The following is a 20,000-nucleotide window of genomic DNA, read 5'->3' on the forward strand; positions in this document are numbered from 1 at the left end:
GACGTGAGTTCAATCTGTTGTTCTTTGGTTTGTTAGCGCTCTCTGGTGGACAAACTTGTAATGATGACTTGGTTTGTACATAACTCAGTATATGCCTTTCACATTTCATAAAATGAGTCTTGACTAAGGACACCTCAGTTCATGAGGTCCTAACTGTTATTTGGATCTCTCTGAGTTAACATATGTGGCATTTATTTTGTATAGTATAGAAACATGTATTTGTGTGTATGGACATGTATGTGTATGTATAATGTTGCATTTAATATACAAGTGCAATAATATAATGTATGATATATAATGTGGTCAGGGGAGTGTGACTTGTCAACCAAGTTAGTTGAAATGTAGCAAACTTTCCTGAACTTGTGTTCACAGATAAAGATCTAGCAGGGGGAGGGGGTCGGTTGCCATGGTAATGAGGGAGCAGATAACGTTTTTGTCTTACTATTGATGTGTTTTATGAATTCATAATGATGACATCAAACACGGGGTATATAAAAGTATAAACTTCCTAAACACGGAACATCAATAGAATATTGATCACAAAAAAAGTAGATATTTTTGACATGATAGTAAATTGATCTCAGACTGTCATACCTCCGTCTTGCCATTTTTTCAAAATTTTCCAAAAGTTTGGACATCAACAGTGAAAGAAGAAGGTAAAAAAGAAAAGTAGAACAAATTTCAGTTTGTGGAGTTATAAACAGAATTTTCTCTTTCTCACTTCTACCTTCAGGAGTCGGCGCTCAGTGAGGAATTTTCTCCTCCTCAAACATCCTCCTCCACCTCTCCTCCTGTTGACTCTTCTTCCAGATCCTCCCATCCATACCACACCCTGTCCCAGTCATCTGATGAGGTAACAAACACACAAACATAAATGGTTATCGTTCATGTCTACAAGACAGACAAGGATAATGTGAATTGAATCAGAGCCCAGCATTGTGCTCCTGCTCAGAGTTCTTACCTCCTCCTCTTCTTGCACCTCTCACTCTCCCCCTGCCTCCTCCTCAGCCCTTGGATGAGCCGTCCTGTCCAGTGTCTTTGTGGACAACTCAGCAGGTCTGTCAGTGGTTGAAAGGACATAACATGGAGCAATACGTCCCAGAATTCAGTGCAAAAGACATCGACGGTCGGGAGCTGCTGCAGTTGGACGGGACCAAGCTGAAGGTGAGGAAGCAGATGACGACTCTGCAGGATGTTAGAGAGCTCAGTCTGTCATCAACAACAAATCAAAGTGCAGAGTTAGTGATTACATGTTGAGGCAGTCTTCAGATGGTTCAGAGAGGGAACCACTGTCAGTGTAAAAATGTTAGGAATAACAATATAGGGAGAATTATATACTCTTTAAGAAAATAACAACACATTTACTCATCATTTGTTTTTTGAAAAAGAAATACAAATTTTGCTCAGCAGAAAAGAATGGATCATTTCACCGCCAAGCAGTAGTGAAGCGGTCTCAGAGGCGGTGGCAAGACACGGTATGTCACGTTAGGTGATGCCACCTATCTATTTCTATCCCAGTACACCTCTGCAGTACTCTTAACACCCTGATGAAGGCAACTAGGCTGAAACGCATCGGCTTTTTCCGCTTTTCTTTTCTTTCCGACTTTAACCTCTTCCACACAAGAGAGCATGTGAACTACCTCAGAGACCACTCCACTACTGCTTGGAGATAAGCTGGTCCGTTGTTTGCTTTTTTTCTGCAAATCATACCCCCACAGAGCAGGTGTTACCCGATATGCAACGAGCATGCCAGCTTCCATTCATTCATGACATTTTTACTTATATTATAATTATGAATCAGCACCTCAGAGCTTCGTTACTTATTTTAAAATTTGAACCTCTAGTCCAGATCATGCTCACTGATCCTTTCGATCTCTGCCACGATGCATAATACCAACATTACCTCTTGTATTTCATGTATTTCATTTCAAAGCTCTGTCTCCCTCCTCTGCAGGGTCTGGGCGTGCTCAGTTCCACTGATCGCAGTGCTCTAAAGCGCCGCATCAAAGAAATTCTAAGTGCAGTTGACAAGGAAAGAAAAGCTCTGGACAAGATGGAGAAACAGAAAGAAAAACAGCGAAGGAAAGACCAGGAACAGCACAGGAACTGACCCCAACCGTCAGGGGGAGCCACCAGAGGGAAACCCCCAGAGGCAGGGGAGAGGAAAGCCAAGGGGAAGGAGACAGGAGAACCAAGGGGAGACAGCCAGATGCGAGGACAACTAGGGGGTAGGACAGAAGATAACCAGAAGGAGACACAAAACAATTGACGGAGACAGCAAAGAAGGAGAAGAGAGGACAGGTACTTGAGGACAGCAAGTTGAGACAGCCAGGTAGGCGGACAACCAGGGGGAGTAAAATGACAACAATGGAAAGGAAGAGTGGACAACAAGGGGGGAAACAGCCAGGGGAAGACACAGGGCAACCTGGGGGAGGAAACAAGAAATCCAGGGTGAGGACCACCAGAAGGAGACACATGACAGCAGTGGGGGAGGAGAGCAAACCACTCTTTTATGGTGAAATATTTCATTGCTATAAAATGTATGTTTGTGTATTTTCACAGCTGGGGTTTTCAAATGCTAATAATAACATATTTTATGTCCTTTCTTTGCTTCCATTAAAAGTACCATGACACATTGTCAGTTTGATCTGTGATGTGGTGAGCAGGTTTTGCCTGAAGCCTGCCTACTATGAAGGCTCTACCCCTCCCCCCCATGGCCACGCCCACAACGAGCTGTGACAAACTTTCTGTATTTTTCGAATAAATGAAAGTGGAGCAAAAGTGTGGTTACGGTGTGGTTTTTCTTGTTGTTGTTTTGGCAGAAGGACTGGTAATGGTCAATGGTCACACTGACCATCAGAATGGTAAACTGGACATTTCAGACGGATAAATTGGGCCACAATATACATTTAGATGGATTAAATTAAGTCTGAGAACCGTGCCTATATTGTTATGAAATACTTTCACTTTTGTTTTTGAGGAGTTAAAGGAAACAATACAGGATTGATTTTTAATGTTTTTTGAGCGCCTGAAATTATTAAACAGGGTAATTAAATCAAAGATTCACAGTTAAGTGGAAAAATAAGAATGAATCCGAAAACTACATCAGAAAATCTCCACAGTTTAAATTGTTATTTCAATTTGCGCGTTTAAATCGTGCATTCTCATCGGGGGCTTTTTAAGCTGAAAGGAACAACACCGGGGAACCAGAATGGACAAGAAACAGCAGCAATAGAAAAGGAAATTGAGTTTACAAAAACTTTATTTTCAATAAAATACTCTACAAAGAGATCCGATTTGCTGTTAGCACTTGTGATGTAAAATTCAACATCAACAAAGCATACCACACAGAAAAATGTGTTTCTTCATAAATAAAAATAAATTAATTGGTTCATTTGGAGTCTTCAACACACATTCAGTTTCACCCTTGAAATAAATATAAATAAATAACTTAATGTTTAAAAATGCATTCATGACTGAGTCTTCTCTGACATCATCTCAATTGTTCCTCAACCTAAGAAACGTTTCACTCCATTAGTGACTCAAATTCTCCCTCTCTCCTTTGTTTGTTTTAAACCTCTCTTTGGTCACGTCAGTGTTCCCCCGACCTCCCCTCATGTTACATAACAACCACACTTTATAAAAACAACATTCACACAATAAAAAAACAGTCATCAATAAATATTCAAGCATAAATAATAAATAAATATCAGTTCAAAAAATATATCAATAACCTGTTTTCATCTGGACACTAAATCCTTTGAATCTCAATGTGTGAAACATTTAACACTTGTGTTGTTGACAGATTTCTCTAGTTAAAATTATTTTTGTTTGTGTAATGCTGAATGTTTTAGAATTCTTTGGTTGAAATAAACGTGAAAAATATAAGTTTGACTTTCTGCTTGCGTCACTGTTTTGCTTTAAAACTTCAGATGGAATCTCTTTTCTTTCTGTATTGACATGCATCTTCATAACTTCCAAAAATGCTGCAGACAAAAAAGAAAACAAGAGTCAGAAAGAGCTGCAGGTTTCAGGAGCTGAGCAGGTTTAGACCTGCACATCTCTGATCTGTCAAAATCGTCTCTGCAGTAGTGGAAGGTTTTTAAACTCGTTCACATTCCTGCTCATTGTTTTTTTGGCCAGATGAGGCAGAGCTCTGATCCTTTAGATGACAGACAAGCTGGAAACGCAAAGTTGTTCTGGATAGTTCTGCATTACTGCATCCCGTCTGACCAAGTAGTGAGACCCTGAGAAACACTTCAAAATGTATAAATAAATAAATAAACAGATTTGAAAATGAAGCAGCAGAATTTTTTCCTTTGGAAAGATGGTTCACTTGGGGAGAATAAAATAATAAATATCTGAATTGCTGAGTTCGTCAGAAGAAGAAGTGGTGACGTCTGTCAGCTTTGAGAACAGAATGCTGCAGCAGTCTTAAGTTTGTTTACATCAGATGGTATATGGTAGCTCAAAGAGAAGAATCCAGTGATTGTCTTTGACCGTCATTCCCTGATTGATAAGAAATAAAGATTTCTCATGAGGCACTGCAGGAAGACATATCGGAGGTCTCTCTATCCAACTCATCAGACTTTTTCCCAGTATCCTTGAAAACATATTGGGGTCCGCTCAGGTTGGGCTTAGCGTGCTCCTGTTGCTCGTGGCCTATAAGAGGCAACAGCTCTCAGGCTTCGGATCAGATCATGACAGAAGGAACGAAGTTGTGTCAGTGTAAGGTGGACTGCCACCTGGACATCATAGTCACCATGGGGACTAAAGGCCAGGTCTGGACTGTGGTTCTGATCATCCGCGCCACTGCTGCCAAGCTGAGCTACCTCCTTCATCTAAGACAAACACAGAAACACAGAGTCAGCTGTCATTTACAGTGAAGCACAACGGAACAGGTAGTGCAGTGTTAGCATGTCAGGGCTGTGTGGTACCTTGTTGATGTGTGTCAGCAGGTCTCTGAGGTCGGCTTTCAGGTCGCTCAATCCACTCAGTTTGTTAGACAAAACTCCCAGTAGCCCCTGGTACAGTTTGGTGCCCGCTGACATGCGGTTTACACAGATCTCCTATAGGGGTGACACAAAGTTAGTTATTTGCAGGAAACAACCTCAAGATGAGATCAGAAACATCATTAAAGAACTTCCTGAAGGACGTTAGGAATGCAGATGGCCTGCTGCTGTGGCCATGTCTGCACTCCAACTGCTACATAAATAACTATGAGTCTTATGTCAGATTGTGTCTATTATCATTGTTACAATTGTCGATGTGAATGTAAGAGCTGCCTACTCCAACTACTAGAATTAACGTTATCAGTCCTCCTCCATGTCATTGTCATCCTCTGAGCCTGGTTGTCCACCAGTGGCTCAACCCCTCCCCAGTTAATTAAGATCCACTCGATCCTCCTAAACACTGAATCAATCACTTTGGCACACAAAGAACTCTCTAGGGGACCATCAAAACCTCACAAAACTTCAGATCCACATTAAGGACAATTAGAAGCCATGGATCATCAAAGAACACATCAAGATCCAGTGTCAGGGGCTCAGCTGGTAGTCCACCATTCAATAGACCTTCCTAAAGGACTGCATGAACCCCTTGGTACAAACACCACCAACAAAAAAACTCTTCAAAACCTCTACATCCTTCTTAACAACCATCAGAGTCTTATGATTACCTAGGAACCACGTCAAGATCTTGGCGATCTTGGCGACTTTCCTAGAAGACTGGATAAACCCCTTGGCGAAAAAACATCCATCCAAAAAACATCTGAAGAGCCCCTTAAACCTCGCAGCCAGATAAGAATCCCATCCTCTGCAAACTGTGTTTCCGGAGATGCACTTACTACAGGGTAAATTAAGATAATCTAAAAATGTATAATTGACTAAATGAACGCCCTGGCATAGGAACTACCTAAAGGGCCTCTAACATCTTCAGATAAAGCGATGAACCCTGTTGTCACCTAAAAACCTTGTCAATATCAAAGGACTAGGGTAATGAGGTCAAGCAGGTAGTCAACCCCCCCACAGGGTTTTTAATGACCCACTACAGCCTCCTTAAAGAGGTCATATTATGCCCTTTTTGGGGTTCATATATTTAATCTATGTACCTACTAAAGTATGTTCACAATTGCTAAAGTTTGAAAAAAGTGTCTGTTTTCATGAACTGCCGCTCCATGCACCGGCTCGCTTCTGACTCTCTCTCTAAGGCTCTGAAGTGCCCACGCTCAGAGTCCCCAATTTTTTTTTTTTTTTTGAATTTTTGCACATAGATGTGTCTAAACATGCACAGGACACTTGGAAAACACAATATGGGCCCTTTAATGTCACTGACTGAATCATCACTTTAGACCCCCTGTGGGACCAGTAGAAACCCTCTGAACTTTAAGAACCACCTAAATAAACAGAGAAGCATCATAAAGGACTTAAAGAAACCATCTGCCCCCCCCCCCCCCCCCCCCCCCCACCCCCCCCCCCACACTTAAACACCCCCAGAATGCAGACTGACCAGTGTGAACCGCTCAGACAGCGGTTTGAGGACGGGTGCGACGGGGATGCCCAGTGTTGTCATCATCATCTGCAGGTTTGCTATCTGGGTGGAGGGGTCAAGCGTCAAACCCTGAAGGAAACAAAACAAAACATTAAGAACAAGGGAAGAAGAAGAACAGCCAATAAGAGTGCAGAAGACCAGCTCTCCCACCTCAGCGTTAACAGTAGTTGTGTGCACGGTGGGGATGTCACTGAGTATTTTGTCCACCAGTGTTTTTGCTCGCTCGGCTGCTTCTCTGAATGCTGGCGGCAGGTCAGACGGCGAACTGATAGGAGCTGATTGAACCAAAACTGCAAACAGGAAGTGTTGCAGAATGGCAATAACTGGAGAGAAAAACAGAATGATTGTTAAGTAACAGTTCTGTGTACATAGAGTTAATAAAATAAATGTAAAACAATAACAGTCAGGTTTTTTTTTATCGAACATAAGATTTTCTCTTGTAACAGAAACCTTTTGTAAAGCCTAAGTTTCCCCATTCAACCTAATAACCTGCTTCGCTTATGGCCATACAACCCCGAACACGCCCGATCTCAGAAACTAAGCAGGGTCGGGCATTGTTTGTACTTGGATTGGAGACCGCCTGGGAATACCAGGTGCTGTAAGTTTACAGGGGACTTCTCTCTGTGCTCGTCCTGTCAGATCTTAGTGCTGCATTTGACACGATTGACAATCAAATCCTATTACGCAGACTTTTACTTGGAATTATTACTTGGAATTACACTGAAGGTTGCTGCTTGGTTTTAACATGCCAACACTATCTTATTGGCAGAGAACACAGTACAGCTGCAGTCTGCAGGAATAACGGATATATGAGATTTGTTCTAAGCATGTTTACACATGGTTGAGTCCATTCCCTGGAATCTTTTAATGTTTAAAATAGTCTTCTAAACACATCAATGACTCTTGGAACTTCTACAAGTACATACAAGAAAAACATATATAATTTATATTTCATAATTGAAAAACTGGGTATTCTCATCACTTTTTGTAATGAATGACAAAGCAGCGACATCTATTAATAAGACACTAAACATAAAACAACAGAAGGTGAACGTAAACATGAAGAATTTAAATCTGCTGTTTCATATTTTAAACACAGGACAACATTACATGTGAAGTAGAAACAGCTCTAATTTGCTCTGACAAACTCAAACAGGAGGTGTTGCATTTTGTCACATGCATAGAATAAATGGAAAGAATTGTGTGGAAAAACCAATGACAGGTATAACGGAAAGCAGTCTATAAAGTAGGCAAATTCCCATGTTGACCTGTGGACGGCACTAGATAGAAAATACAGGATAATGTGACTTAATTAAAAAGGCTACCTAAATGATTAATCAATTAACACATTGACTAATCAATTAACAAATCATTTTAGCTCAGTGTTTGTACACATTTTCATGAATTCCTTAATCTTGGTAATTTTCTGGATATTTCATTTAAATCTGTCAACCATCTTAACGTAATTCTTGTTATAGGTCTGTGAAGCTGTAATACACATAAGACATCTCATAGCAGCAGTTATATTTGGATTGGTGTATGTGTATGTTGCGAGCTGAAAAGTCTAAAATGTACAGATCATGTTTTCTTTACAGCCTATTGGAAGTCTCACCAAACTGGAAAGGAATTTGTAGGCTGTACCTTTTCTAACAGAATTTAAGCAACACTGTTTACATGAAAACTTTATCATCCATGTGTGTTCTGTTGCTGTGTTGTCTGACCACGGCTGAATAAATCCTAAGAAAATCCAAATTCATCATTGAACATTTACTGCAGAAACAACCCCGACCTAAAACTCAGTTTGTGAACAAACCAGATTTGAAGTTTTAGAATGAATAAGCCTCCATACACCCATTGCGTGTGGCACTAGATACTCCTCATACATGAGTGAAAGGTGTGTCTTTGCTCCACAGTCTGCGGCGCAGAATATGAGCCGATGTTAGATAATATTGAAATTTGAGGCACATTTTCAAATGTAATAAAAGAAATATTTTCAACCAGAATTCATACATACTTTGCAGGACTTAAGCTGCTTTATTAGTTCCTGTGACATTCAAAGTGAGTTCTTACCTATGAAGGTGTTCATGTCTGTCAGGGCGGCTGTCGGTGTCTCGATGTGGGTATCTGTCCGCCGGTGAACTCGGTAATTTCTGTTTCAGGTTCCATTTGCAGCGGTTTGCTCTTTTTATCTTCTCTCCGTCTTGAGGGGTTTTCCATCAACGACATCCGTCATCCCTAAAGTCCCAAGTGAGGAAGCTTGCGAAAACTTTTTACGTCATGACCGTGAGATACGTCACAACCGTAAGCGATGAGCAGAGAGGTCCGTATGAATCAGACTCTCGGAAAAGTGCAGCGGGGTCTTACCTGCGACCGGTAAGTCACGTGACCACACCTTCATTTCTACCTTACATCCTGTTCATTAGGCTTCATGAAGCTGCTTCTGTTATAAATATGAAACATCTCAATTACATTTTTACAGTTTATTAAATGGGCTATCCAAAACGTACAGGTCATTATAATTATAACTATTAATATTATTACTATCAATATTATTATTGTTATTATTATTATTATTATTATTATTATTATTATTATTATTATAAGCAGGAATAGTATGGGGCTTATTAAATAAAATCCTACAGTGGTGGAGGAAGAAGCCTTTTGGTTCAGGAAGCTGAAAAAAATGTGTTGTTCACTGAAGGAGTGTGTGTGTTTATGTGTGTGTGTTTTATTATTCCGCTTTAGTTACTTCCTGTGTGTCATCGTGTCTTTTTAAGAAATCCTGGACACATTTGTGAGTCAGCAGATAATTCAAACGTGTTTCAGTTGATTCAGCCCATACTTCCTGGAGGAATTAAAATCTGCAGTGGAGAGGAAAAGTACTTAGGCCTTTTGTGTTGACTACTGTGGTAAAAGTGGGAATACCACAGTGAAGAAATACGATTAAAAGTCCTGCATTAATACACACCGTTCATTTAGGCTATGACTTATGGCGCGCACACTATGGGTCCAACCGCTGCCCTAAAGGAACCTGACAATAGTTCTCATTTCACTGCTTTCAATTTGTCAGAAACTAAACACCAATGGATAGTGAATATCTGTTGGAAAAGTGTGCAATATTTCAGGTTAAAACAAAAATATTTCATAACCCATTACCTGGCGTAGACAGCCACTAAAGTCCTAGCATGTAATATTGTTTGTTGGTGTCACATCTTAAAAACAGTAAAATGCTTTATTATTCATTAGTAGCTTTCAGTTAGCTCAAGAATTGATTGTTGTTTTCTATCATCATGCTTACTGGGAAGCTATTGTCAAAAAAATAAATAAAAGTGTTTGCATAGCTCACTGACCTGCTAACCCTGCCGTGGCTTATTGCTTTCTAAGATAGTTCATTCCTAATCCTACTTTTAATCAGACTTTAATATTAGCGAGGAAGTGTTTGAATGCTCAAGTTAGACGTTGACCAAAAGAAGTACGTGGGATGTTAACACGTGTTGTTGTAAAATATATGTTTAGAGTATGACTTGAATGACACTGAATCACACTGGTTCAACTTTCCCAAAGTATTTGATTTTTCCACCCATGAGTGTTTCATTCCAGGAAATGTCCGATGCATTGAAAGTTGAATGGTAAATTGTGTAAATGTCCTTTCACAGGAAATGTCATTCACATCAAACTCATCTGGAGATTAAAGCAGCCTTTTTAAGTGAGGTGACGTTATGGTGAGAGAACATTTGGTACACTGGACTTCTGAATAAATAAGTCTCTAGCCCGGGGGGAGAAATCAGATGGCTGACTCCTGTAAGGATTATGAAACAAGTCAGCTGGGACAGTTCAGACTCAAGAGGCTGCTGGGAAACTGACAGGACAGTTATGATTTATTTAGTTTATTTCAAGTATCTTCAGTAAAAATGGACGCCAGCTCCAGCTTGCAACATATTCAGATTCTGTTTCTTAGAGTTTGTCGTATTTGTTTCCAGAAAGTGTTTTTTTTTTTTTTTTTCCTTTCATGGATTTCTTTTTTTATTTCCTTTCAGCACATCCCATTCATTTTATCACCTTTGGATGAAATTCGAAGAACTGAAAAGATTATTTCAGCAGGCCAGGGGTTTTTTTTTCCTCGTAAAAATATGCTCTCCTATTTTCTCCCTCGGCATTCTGAGGTGAATGTTTAAAAATGAGGTGAGTGAGGCTGAGAACAAGTTTTTCAGGTTCAGTTTTGAAACGGTAAATGGCGCTTTTTCTCGTCTCCTAACTACTTAAAACACTTTTACACCGCGGTGCCTCTGATTGCAGAGGCTGCTATGTAAGGTGTCCATCAGTGATTAACTAATCCATTCACACACAGTCACACGGCATCGAAGCAGCGGAACAATTCGGGGTCAAGTGTCTTGCAGAAGGACTCATCTGACATGTAAATGTTAAATGGACTCGAGCTTGTTTAGGGCTTTTTTACTCTTCTGACTACTCAGAGCGCTTTCACACCACGTCACACCTACACATTCACACACTGATGGCAGAGGTTGCTCTGTGTAATGACCATCATAAGTAACTAACCCCATTCATAAGCCGCCGACGAAGCAGCAGCCGTTCAGAGTTAAGTGTCTTCTTGCCCAAGGACACATCGGACGTGTTGCTGCAGGAGCTGGGGATCAAACCCCCACCCTTCCGATTGAGAGACAACAGTCTCTACAACTAGGCCACAGCTGCTCCCATTGTTTACAACTTGTGTAAATCTGTACTTTTCAAACTGACCTCGTTTCATTTAAACACAATCATAAATTCAAAACAGCGATTTTAATGTTTTTAAACATTCTGAACTTGAGCTTCAGCCTAAGGGTCTGTTTCTGTTTCTGTTCAGAATGAGGACACTCATTAATGAAATGGTGAGGTATTATTGATATTCTTCATTCAGAAAATAATGCAAATGTTTTTAATTATCATGTAAGTTGAATAAAAACAGGAAAAAATTATGTGATGTGTGACAGACGGTCAGATCAGACTACATTACCCAGAAAACCACAGACAACAACATGTAAACAAAACCAATGTGTCTTTTATTCGAGTGAGAGAAACAACAAACAGCGGCTGCAGAGAACAGAAGTTACAGCAGGAATACACAGCAGAGAGAAAGAAGCGAGGGGAGAAGGGGATTGTGGGTAATAACTGTTTAATATCAGCGTGCAGACACACAGATTCACATCCTGTCTGCACAGGAAGTCGGCCGAGAGTCTCATGGGAAACTGTCGTCATCATCTTCTGCCATTTCTTTAGCAAACTCCAGATCCTGCTGCTCTCTTTCCCTACGCTCCTGAACGCACCACAAACGCAGAAATGCCGACATGTTAGAACTGAATAAGCTGTTTTATGAATGTTTAAAAGTGATGATGTTACAGGTGTGCATGTTTTACCTCTGCTGACTCCAGGTCTTTGTTGTAAGCTTTGGGAGGAAACCTCATGGCCTGCAGGAGACACACAGAGTTGATTGTGACATCATTGCTTTACTCTAAACTAAAGTGGAAACTTACATCAATACAGTACGAGTGCAGGACGTTTCAGAGTAGCATAACAATTTAAAAACACAAAAACAAGTCAAACTTCTTAGGGTTTAAAGAATTGCTGCTACGTAAACACACTGACGCCCAAGACGATTGCAAATTTAGAGACGATTTAAAAAAAACTAACCGAAGATTTATTGAACTCTTAACAAGTTTGAGATATTCTCCCTTTTTCTGATCGAAGACATTTTGAAAGATAAATCTGCACTACAATAGAACCAAACATTACAACACTCAGTTCATGAAAGTCAAGGTTAGCCATTACAGGATTTTGTTAAATCCTCTCTTCTGTTATAAACGGTTCTGAGTGTGTTTACACAGACGTGAATAGTAAACAGTTAATAAGTCTGACTAATGGTTGTAAACAGTTTAAATGTAGCGACTTTTATTAACAGTTCTTGAAGTTTATAAACCTCTATTAACTGTCATTTCTCTTTCCAATCAGAAACAGTTATTCACAGTTACTAAGCAACCATAAAAATTCATATCCAACCAACAAAACTCTGCTTTCTAAAATCCAAGTTGACACGATGTGGAATCCCTCAGGTGTGTCACAGGTGTGTTATAGGTGAGTGTGTGGCCTTCACTGACATGATATACAATCTGTTAGGGGTGTGTTACTTTCAATGATGTAGAATCCTTTAGGTGTGTGTGTTACCTTCAATTACATGATGTGGAATCATTTAGGTGTGTTACATGTGTGTGTACAGGTGTGTTATCTTCACTGACAGGATATAGAAACCTTCAGGTGTGTGTGTGTTACCTTAACTGACATGATGTGGAATCATTTAGGTGTGTTACATGTGTGTGTGTGTGTGCGTGCGTGCGTGCGTGCGTGCGTTTTAACTTCACTGACATCATATAGAAACCTTCAGGTGTGTCACAGGTGTGTGTGTTACCTTCACTGACATGATATAGAACCCTTCAGGTGTGTCACAGGTGTGTGTGTGTGTGTGTGTGTGACCTTCACTGACATGATGTAGAACCCTTCAGGTGTGTCACAGGTGTGTGTGTGTGTGACCTTCACTGACATGATGTAGAACCCTTCAGGTGTGTCACAGGTGTGTGTGTGAGTTACCTTCACTGACATGATGTAGAACCCTTCAGGTGTGTCACAGGTGTGTGTGTGAGTTACCTTCACTGACATGATGTAGAACCCTTCAGGTGTTTCACAGGTGTGTGTGTGTGTGTGTGTGTGTGTGTGTGTGTGTGTGTGTGTGTGTGTTACCTTCACTGACATGATGTAGAACCCTTCAGGTGTGTCACAGGTGTGTGTGTTTTTACCTTAACAGACATGTTGTGGATGTCCAGACAGAAGGAGATTCTCTGGTGAAAAGCCAGCTGAGGCTCTCTGGTGCCGTAGATGTCCATCGTCTCTTTTGATTGGACGAAACCTTTCTCATGATTGATGCTTGCCTCGATCACTCCGTCACGGATCGCCTGATGGACACACACACACAAACACACACACGTCACACAAGGAGTTCCTGCCCCACCTGTTCCCCTAAAAGATATTTGTGACTGACTGTTGCTCTGCAGTGAGAACAGGTCCAGATTAAGGCAACATATAATTCATGTGGTTGGTTTTGAAATTGAGCGAGGACTTCCTGGTTACCTTGGCGACAATGAACTCTGCGTCCTCTGGACTGTCGAGCTGCAGCTTCTGAGCGATGTCGGCCAGAGAGATCCGCGAGTACGACAGACTTATCATACGCACACCTGCACACAAACACACACCGCTCAGATACCAGGCCATGAATAGATTTTAAGTTTCAAACACACACACACACTCAAGGATCAGGGGATGTCACAGGTGTCGCGGGCTGTGATTGGCTCACCGGTCTTGATGACGTTGTGTCTCAGGCGGATGATGAGTGTGTACGTCCCGTCTGTTTGAAACTTCTCCCCAAACTGCTCCAACACCTGGTTAAACTTGGCCAGGTTACCCGTTCTCACAGCTAGAAACACGCACACACACACACAGTACACACACAGACACAGTACGTACGAAAACATGAACATTTGTGCAACATGTAAAAAGTCTAATCGAGTGACTCTATAGATTCTAGTTTTCACTGACACATTATTTTTTGGAGATTCACATAGTTGTAAAAACATTTCCAAACATAGTGACAAAGTAAATAAATAGAAAAATATTCATAAACATAGAATAGCCTTAAAATACAACAAACTGTGTGTGTGTGTGTGTGTGTGTGTGTAACTGACCCTGTGTCAGCAGGAAGTAGGGCATCAGTGACCTCTTCAGTGACGGCTGTCTGAACTGAAGTCTGTCAGGAATCTCTCCCAACAACAGCTCAACCACGATCAGCAGCTTATGAACCTGCAGACAGACAGATGTTTAACACAGATGTTTAACACACCAGTTCTCAAACCACTGCCTACACACCTCCACTCCACCTGTGCTCACTTAAGAGGGATCGCCACATTTTAAACTTTGATACGATACTAGTAAAAAATCAACATCAACACAAATATAAGTATGGGGTTATTTCTTTTGTTTTCAATTAGTAAAAATGACCATAAAACTCCTGCACAGTCAAATATATTGACCAGACACGGGGCAGGTGTTAACTTGTTTACAACTCTTTCCTCTTCCCTGCAGCTGTCTTGTGAAATTGGTGTTGTTGTTTTTTCTTCTTCTTCTTAAAGCTACAGTACATTTTCAAAACTTTTAATTATTAAAATAAGGGCGATTTCAACATTTAAAAACACAGCGTCTAGAAAATATCAGACATGTTGACAACAATCAGAAACCAATAAATATATACATGACATGTCAACACACTGACCGACAGCTGTAAACAAACAATAAATGACGATCCTACATCTGTAATGATGTGTGGCGAGTGTGACTTCCGTTTGTAACATCGAGTATGCAGAGTGTTTGAAGAGGAAAGTGTACTACAGTATGTTTATAAAAACATTTTATGTAAGTGTTAACAGTCTGTGAGAGGGTACATTTTTGTGTAGAAGAGTCCAATCGGAGTTAAAGTTGAGTATACAGTGTGTTGTTGTGTCAATGTGTTGACAACATGAATCAATGTATAAAATGTGTGATAATAATGATAATAACATAACGTCTAGAAGTGTGTTTTTGGTGTGGAACAGACCGTCTGCTTGAAGCCCACAGCGGTGTGTTGGGGAGCTTTCCTCAGAGCGTTTGTCAGAGTCCTGCGAGCCTCAGAGTACTCCAACTGGATCGCCTTAATACGACCTGCAGGGGTCACATCATGACATACAGGTTAACACGATAAGCAGGTTAACGCACAGGAACCGCCTGTGTAAGACAGGTAACAGTCTCACCTGTGTAGTAAAGGTATCGGGCCCACTCGTTGTTGTTGGCAAGTTCAGGGAACACGGACTTGGACACCAGTTTCTCGGCCTGGTCGTACAGGTTGAAGTGCAGGTAGTTCCTGAGCAGCAGGTTCAGGAGGACGGCCTGGCCGTCAGCGTCGTGACGTAGAGTCGCTGTACGCAAACGAGTGTGGAGGAAACTGAAGACAGACAAAGCGGCTTCAGTGAGTTCTTAGCAGATAAAAACAACAGATAAATGAATATTCCTAACGTGTGATGGTTAAAATTCCCAAATGCTTAATTAAGAGGATGCTTCAGCTCTTCATGAAGCTCTGGTGTGTGTCACTGTGTAAGACTGTGTGTGTGTGTGTGTGTGTGTGTGTGTGTATGTGTGTGTGTGTGTGTGTGTGTGTGTGTGTGTGTGAGCGTGTGTGTACCTGCGCATGGTGTCGAACTGGCTGAGGAACTCGTACACACGAGCATGATAATAGTAACACTTGGCAGCGACCAGATCCAGAGCTCTGCGGTTCTTTGAGCCGATCTTCTGCAGCAGGTCGTCTGATACTTTCTGAGCCTGAAACGCACATCAGAGCACCGTCATCATTATCAGTAGCAGCAGCAGCAAACATTCTTAGCATCTTAAAAGCATTGTTTTAAGATTGATTTCCTTAATGAAGCATCAAACTTGGATAAAAGACAGCTCGGCAGAGAGACAGACCTCGGTGTATCTCTTGTTGTTCATTAGGTGAACCACCAGCAGCAGCTGCAGGTAAGCCTCCACCTCCGGCAGCAGGGGAGCTGACGCAGCTTTACCCGTCCTGGGACGGAACTGGATGTCTCCGGCATCCGTCATCTCCATGGGCTGACGGACAGAAAGACACGCACAGATATGAATGTATTAATTAAATCAATAATAGTCTACAGAAGCAGTTTGGACAATATCCCCTGGGATGAGCATATTTCCGTCTGAGATGTTTTGACAAAGAATAATCAGCAGGTGATCAATATTAAATGAATCATTTATGGTGACAGGATTCTTACCTCCTCCAAGAAGCTGAGCAGGAAGTCTCTGGTGGTGGTGTTGTTGGTGAAGAAGCCGAAGAAGGCTTTATGTAGAACGTTGGTGTTCAGACGACGGCTGGTGGACGGCAACGCTCTCAGGGCACGAAGCACAAAGCGGGGTTCCTTCCCTGACACGGCCTTCTCTATCTGCTTCACATGCTCCTTAATGTCTGATGAGAAGAGGAGACGGAGGAGATCAGGGAGGATCAGGAGAAATAGAACAACACAAGACAGAGAGTAAGTGACCACAGAAAGACACAGAAGCTTATTTGCGATTTTAGACATTTAAGCATCACTTCCACATCACTATACACTCGAAGGAAATGGCCATATTTGATTGGTTGAGGATACTTCTAGTTCAGTACAGCCTGAATGCTTGAAATTATTTTAAAAAGAAGAAGCTGTCGATGCAGCAAGCTAGTGGTGGGTGATATAACGATCTTAGATCATGAGGATTTTAACTTGCTGACGATCGGCCAAAGCAGAGAGATCATAGAACCGGGCTTATGTGTTTATTCTATCATTCTGCAGTTTATGCTCCGACACAGACGAGCCTCCCCCTTTTTTGTTCCGCCGCGGTGAAAACGAAAACTTAAAAGTAAAGTCTGCAAAAACAACTCCCTCTCAGTTATATGCAACTGTTCTGATATTTTTCCAAACCGACACGGCGTGAGCAACAGTTAACTTATCTGCATAGTGTGCACAGTTAAGTTTACATCTCGGATAGCGAAACCGTTTAACGAGCCGGAGAGACGTTAACAGTAAGAGACAGACAGAGCAGAGCTCAGACAGCCAGGGGAGATATAACCCCGGTGTTTAAAATGTAGCTGTCGGTGTTTTCTGCTCTCTCTCAGTTTTTAAAAGTTACTTATCAAGCTTCTGCACCCGAAGCTCACCTGTTGTGATAACGGAACCTATAGGGATTACACTAAACGATGTTACAAAGCAGCAGGCAGGTGAGAGTGAGTAGCCATGGTGACTGTCTGTCTGTCAATCAACAATGTCCCGCCCCCTCTATGAATTAAACTCTTCTGTCAGTAAAACTTACTTTGATCATGTGTCACAGAATGAACACATTCTGTATTATGTTTGATTATATAGAAACTAAACTAAAGTTAGTCCAATGATGTCATAAAAACAAAAACAAATGCTGCAGAGCCTGTATGAAGCTCCAGCTGGAGGAACTCTGCAGGGCTAAAATAGAACAGAAACACAAGAACTCAAAGTCTACATGTTTTTAAATGAATGCATCAGTGCGTGAAAATGTTCCTGATGAACAAAAAAAAAAGAGGACACATAACTAAATCATCATTTCGAAGTGGTGAGGAAAACCTTCAAATTGTTCATAAATATTGATCAAATTGAGGGAACGACATTTCTGTTGCTAAAGATGTTTTGGGTGAGAGACCTCCAGACCTCCTACAAAGATGTTTTTAAAACAGATTAAACTTGTCAGCGCAGTTTTTGTGCATTTAAAAACATTATACAGTTTGGTTGAACTGGTCAGCAACTTACAAATTTGTCTAAAAGAACAGCATGAAAAAAAAAATCGAGATAAAATCGTGATTTTGCGAAAAAGAAAATCGTGACATGATATTTTTCCGTATCGCGCACCTCGACAGCAAGCTAAACTAAGTCGTAATGTTTCTTTCCAACAACAATACATCACATCTCAAGTCGAGTAAGTTAAACACATTGTCAACTGGAAATGTGTGAATTGTAAAATGTTTACTGCAACTGAGCAACCTCTCTACAAACCGGTCAACAATGTGTTTACTGACACTGAGCATGACGTCACAATATCGACACCGTTCACCTCGGAACTTTGTGTATATTTATATTTTAGTATATTGTTTATATCTTCAATTAACCACTTGGAACTTAACTTACACTTTCTGTAGAGACTCAGCACTTTGTTTAATCAACCTGTATTTAACTTTAATTCTATATACGTCAATATTTTCAACGATTAAACTTCTTCCTTTGATTTATTTCTGGTTTTGTCTGCTCCCTTCATGACGCTGTGTGTTAGCCGTGTGTGCTAACAGGCTAGCCGCCGTTAAAGTGGACTTTAAAGAACTATTCTGACCCTCAGCCCTCTTTTTTGTTTCCGGGACTCTACGAGGTTATAAAGACATGTTGTGGTTGTTACCGTCCAGAGTCAGGCTGTCCAGCTCTTTGGGCTGCTTCGCCGCATTGGCCCCCTCTTCCTCCGGCATCTCCACGTCCTGCGGCTCCGGGCCCGACTCTTTGGGCTTCTCGGCTTTGGAGCCTCCCGCCTTGTCCCGCCGCTTGGCCGCTGTTTCCTTCATGATGTCTGGAAGAACAAAACAAGCTCAGACACAAAAACACTCCTTCAGTCCCCAGAAACGTGATTTTAAAAACCTGCAGTCACCTCGGGGAGGGGAAAGTTTGTATTTCTTCTTCTGTCGGATCGCTAACCAACAATGACTGGCAAGTATCTTGAAGCGCAGAGGATTGTGGGATGTTTCAGACAGTACAAGATGATCGCAGGAACAAAACGGCAGGCAGAGTAGATCGAACACAGGCGCATCGATTCATCATATTTGAGATTAAAAAAGGATTATTATTATAATAATAATTATTATAATAATAATAATAATAATAATAACTTTATTTATATAGCACATTTTAAAAACACAGGTTTGACAAAAAAAAGCAAACTAAACCAAACACAGAAGAACATTAACAACAGCAAGAACATAACAAATGCAAAATACTAAAAATAATTAAATACAATTCAACAGAAAAGAACCCAAAGTGCACGATACCCAACAGACATATAGAACCCGACCATCACAAGAACCATGATAAGAACCATCACAAGAACCATGACAAGAACCATCATAAGAACCATCACAAGAACCATGATAAGAACCATCACAAGAACCATGATAAGAACCATGATAAGAACCCAGGCAACACAAGAACCCAACAACACGAGCTGAGACCAAGAGGAACAAAGATTTAAAAATATGTAAGAAACTAAAAGAGCTAAAAGAAATAGATAAAAAGATAACAGCAATAAGAAGGTAAGAGCAGGAAAAGAAATAGAAATAAGTGGTTAAAGGATAAAAAAAAAAAAACTATAATATTAATAAAAATAAAAAGTAAATATAAATATAAAACATGAATAGACAAAGTAAGTAAGATAAGAAATTACCAAGTTAAAACATAAGAGGAGTTAATATAAGAGCATAAATAAGAGATAAGAGCATAAATAAAAGGACAGTAAGAAGTAAAATAATATTATAAAAACAGTAAAACCAGTAAGAAAAGACATTAAGATTAAACCCCTAATATTTACAGTCTATGGATTAAACCTATGTTTATTAACACATAATAACAACAACGAACAAATAAACAAATAGATTGATAATATATTGATAACAACATGTAAATAAAAAGTTAAACCCGATTGTGGTAGGAAAAAATAGGCAATTTTTCCAATTATTACAGAAGAAAAGTAAATTAGTTTACTTTACTATTACTATA

General features: G+C 40.5%; 3 protein-coding genes across 6 annotated transcripts in view; 1 reads left to right on the top strand and 2 right to left on the bottom strand.

Annotated features, from left to right (window-relative positions):
* Positions 1 to 2,781, top strand: part of samd14 (sterile alpha motif domain containing 14) — a 14,224-nt gene extending 11,443 nt beyond the window's left edge. For 3 of the 4 annotated variants that reach the window (XM_065965020.1, XM_020640992.3, XM_020640994.3), the window contains 3 exons: positions 734 to 853; positions 1,009 to 1,164; positions 1,955 to 2,781. In XM_065965020.1, the coding sequence (XP_065821092.1) occupies positions 734 to 853; positions 1,009 to 1,164; positions 1,955 to 2,110 (432 nt within the window). In that variant the 3' untranslated portion in view covers positions 2,111 to 2,781. The remainder of the gene's footprint in view (positions 1 to 733; positions 854 to 1,008; positions 1,165 to 1,954) is intronic. The other variant, XR_002278187.3, reaches the window with a different exon arrangement.
* A 463-nt stretch (positions 2,782 to 3,244) lies between these two features.
* Positions 3,245 to 8,888, bottom strand: csf3b (colony stimulating factor 3 (granulocyte) b). The gene is made up of 5 exons (XM_020640995.3): positions 8,620 to 8,888; positions 6,700 to 6,872; positions 6,508 to 6,618; positions 4,938 to 5,069; positions 3,245 to 4,841 (listed from the first exon to the last, which is right to left on the bottom strand). Exons 1-5 carry the CDS (start codon positions 8,633 to 8,635, stop codon positions 4,638 to 4,640), a joined length of 636 nt encoding a protein of 211 aa, XP_020496651.2. The 5' UTR covers positions 8,636 to 8,888; the 3' UTR covers positions 3,245 to 4,637.
* Positions 8,889 to 11,585: 2,697 nt separating this feature from the next.
* psmd3 (proteasome 26S subunit, non-ATPase 3) lies at positions 11,586 to 19,025 on the bottom strand. Its single transcript, XM_020641046.3, has 13 exons — positions 18,880 to 19,025; positions 18,637 to 18,801; positions 16,464 to 16,654; positions 16,141 to 16,284; positions 15,860 to 15,996; positions 15,432 to 15,622; positions 15,239 to 15,342; positions 14,334 to 14,448; positions 13,946 to 14,065; positions 13,723 to 13,826; positions 13,392 to 13,547; positions 11,961 to 12,011; positions 11,586 to 11,860 (listed from the first exon to the last, which is right to left on the bottom strand). Exons 2-13 carry the CDS (start codon positions 18,794 to 18,796, stop codon positions 11,783 to 11,785), a joined length of 1,551 nt encoding a protein of 516 aa, XP_020496702.1. The 5' UTR covers positions 18,797 to 18,801; positions 18,880 to 19,025; the 3' UTR covers positions 11,586 to 11,782.
* Between the last annotated feature and the right edge of the window lie 975 nt (positions 19,026 to 20,000).

This window comes from Labrus bergylta, chromosome 16, assembly GCF_963930695.1.
Source record: "Labrus bergylta chromosome 16, fLabBer1.1, whole genome shotgun sequence".
In the NCBI taxonomy this organism is placed as follows: Eukaryota; Metazoa; Chordata; class Actinopteri; order Labriformes; family Labridae; genus Labrus; species Labrus bergylta.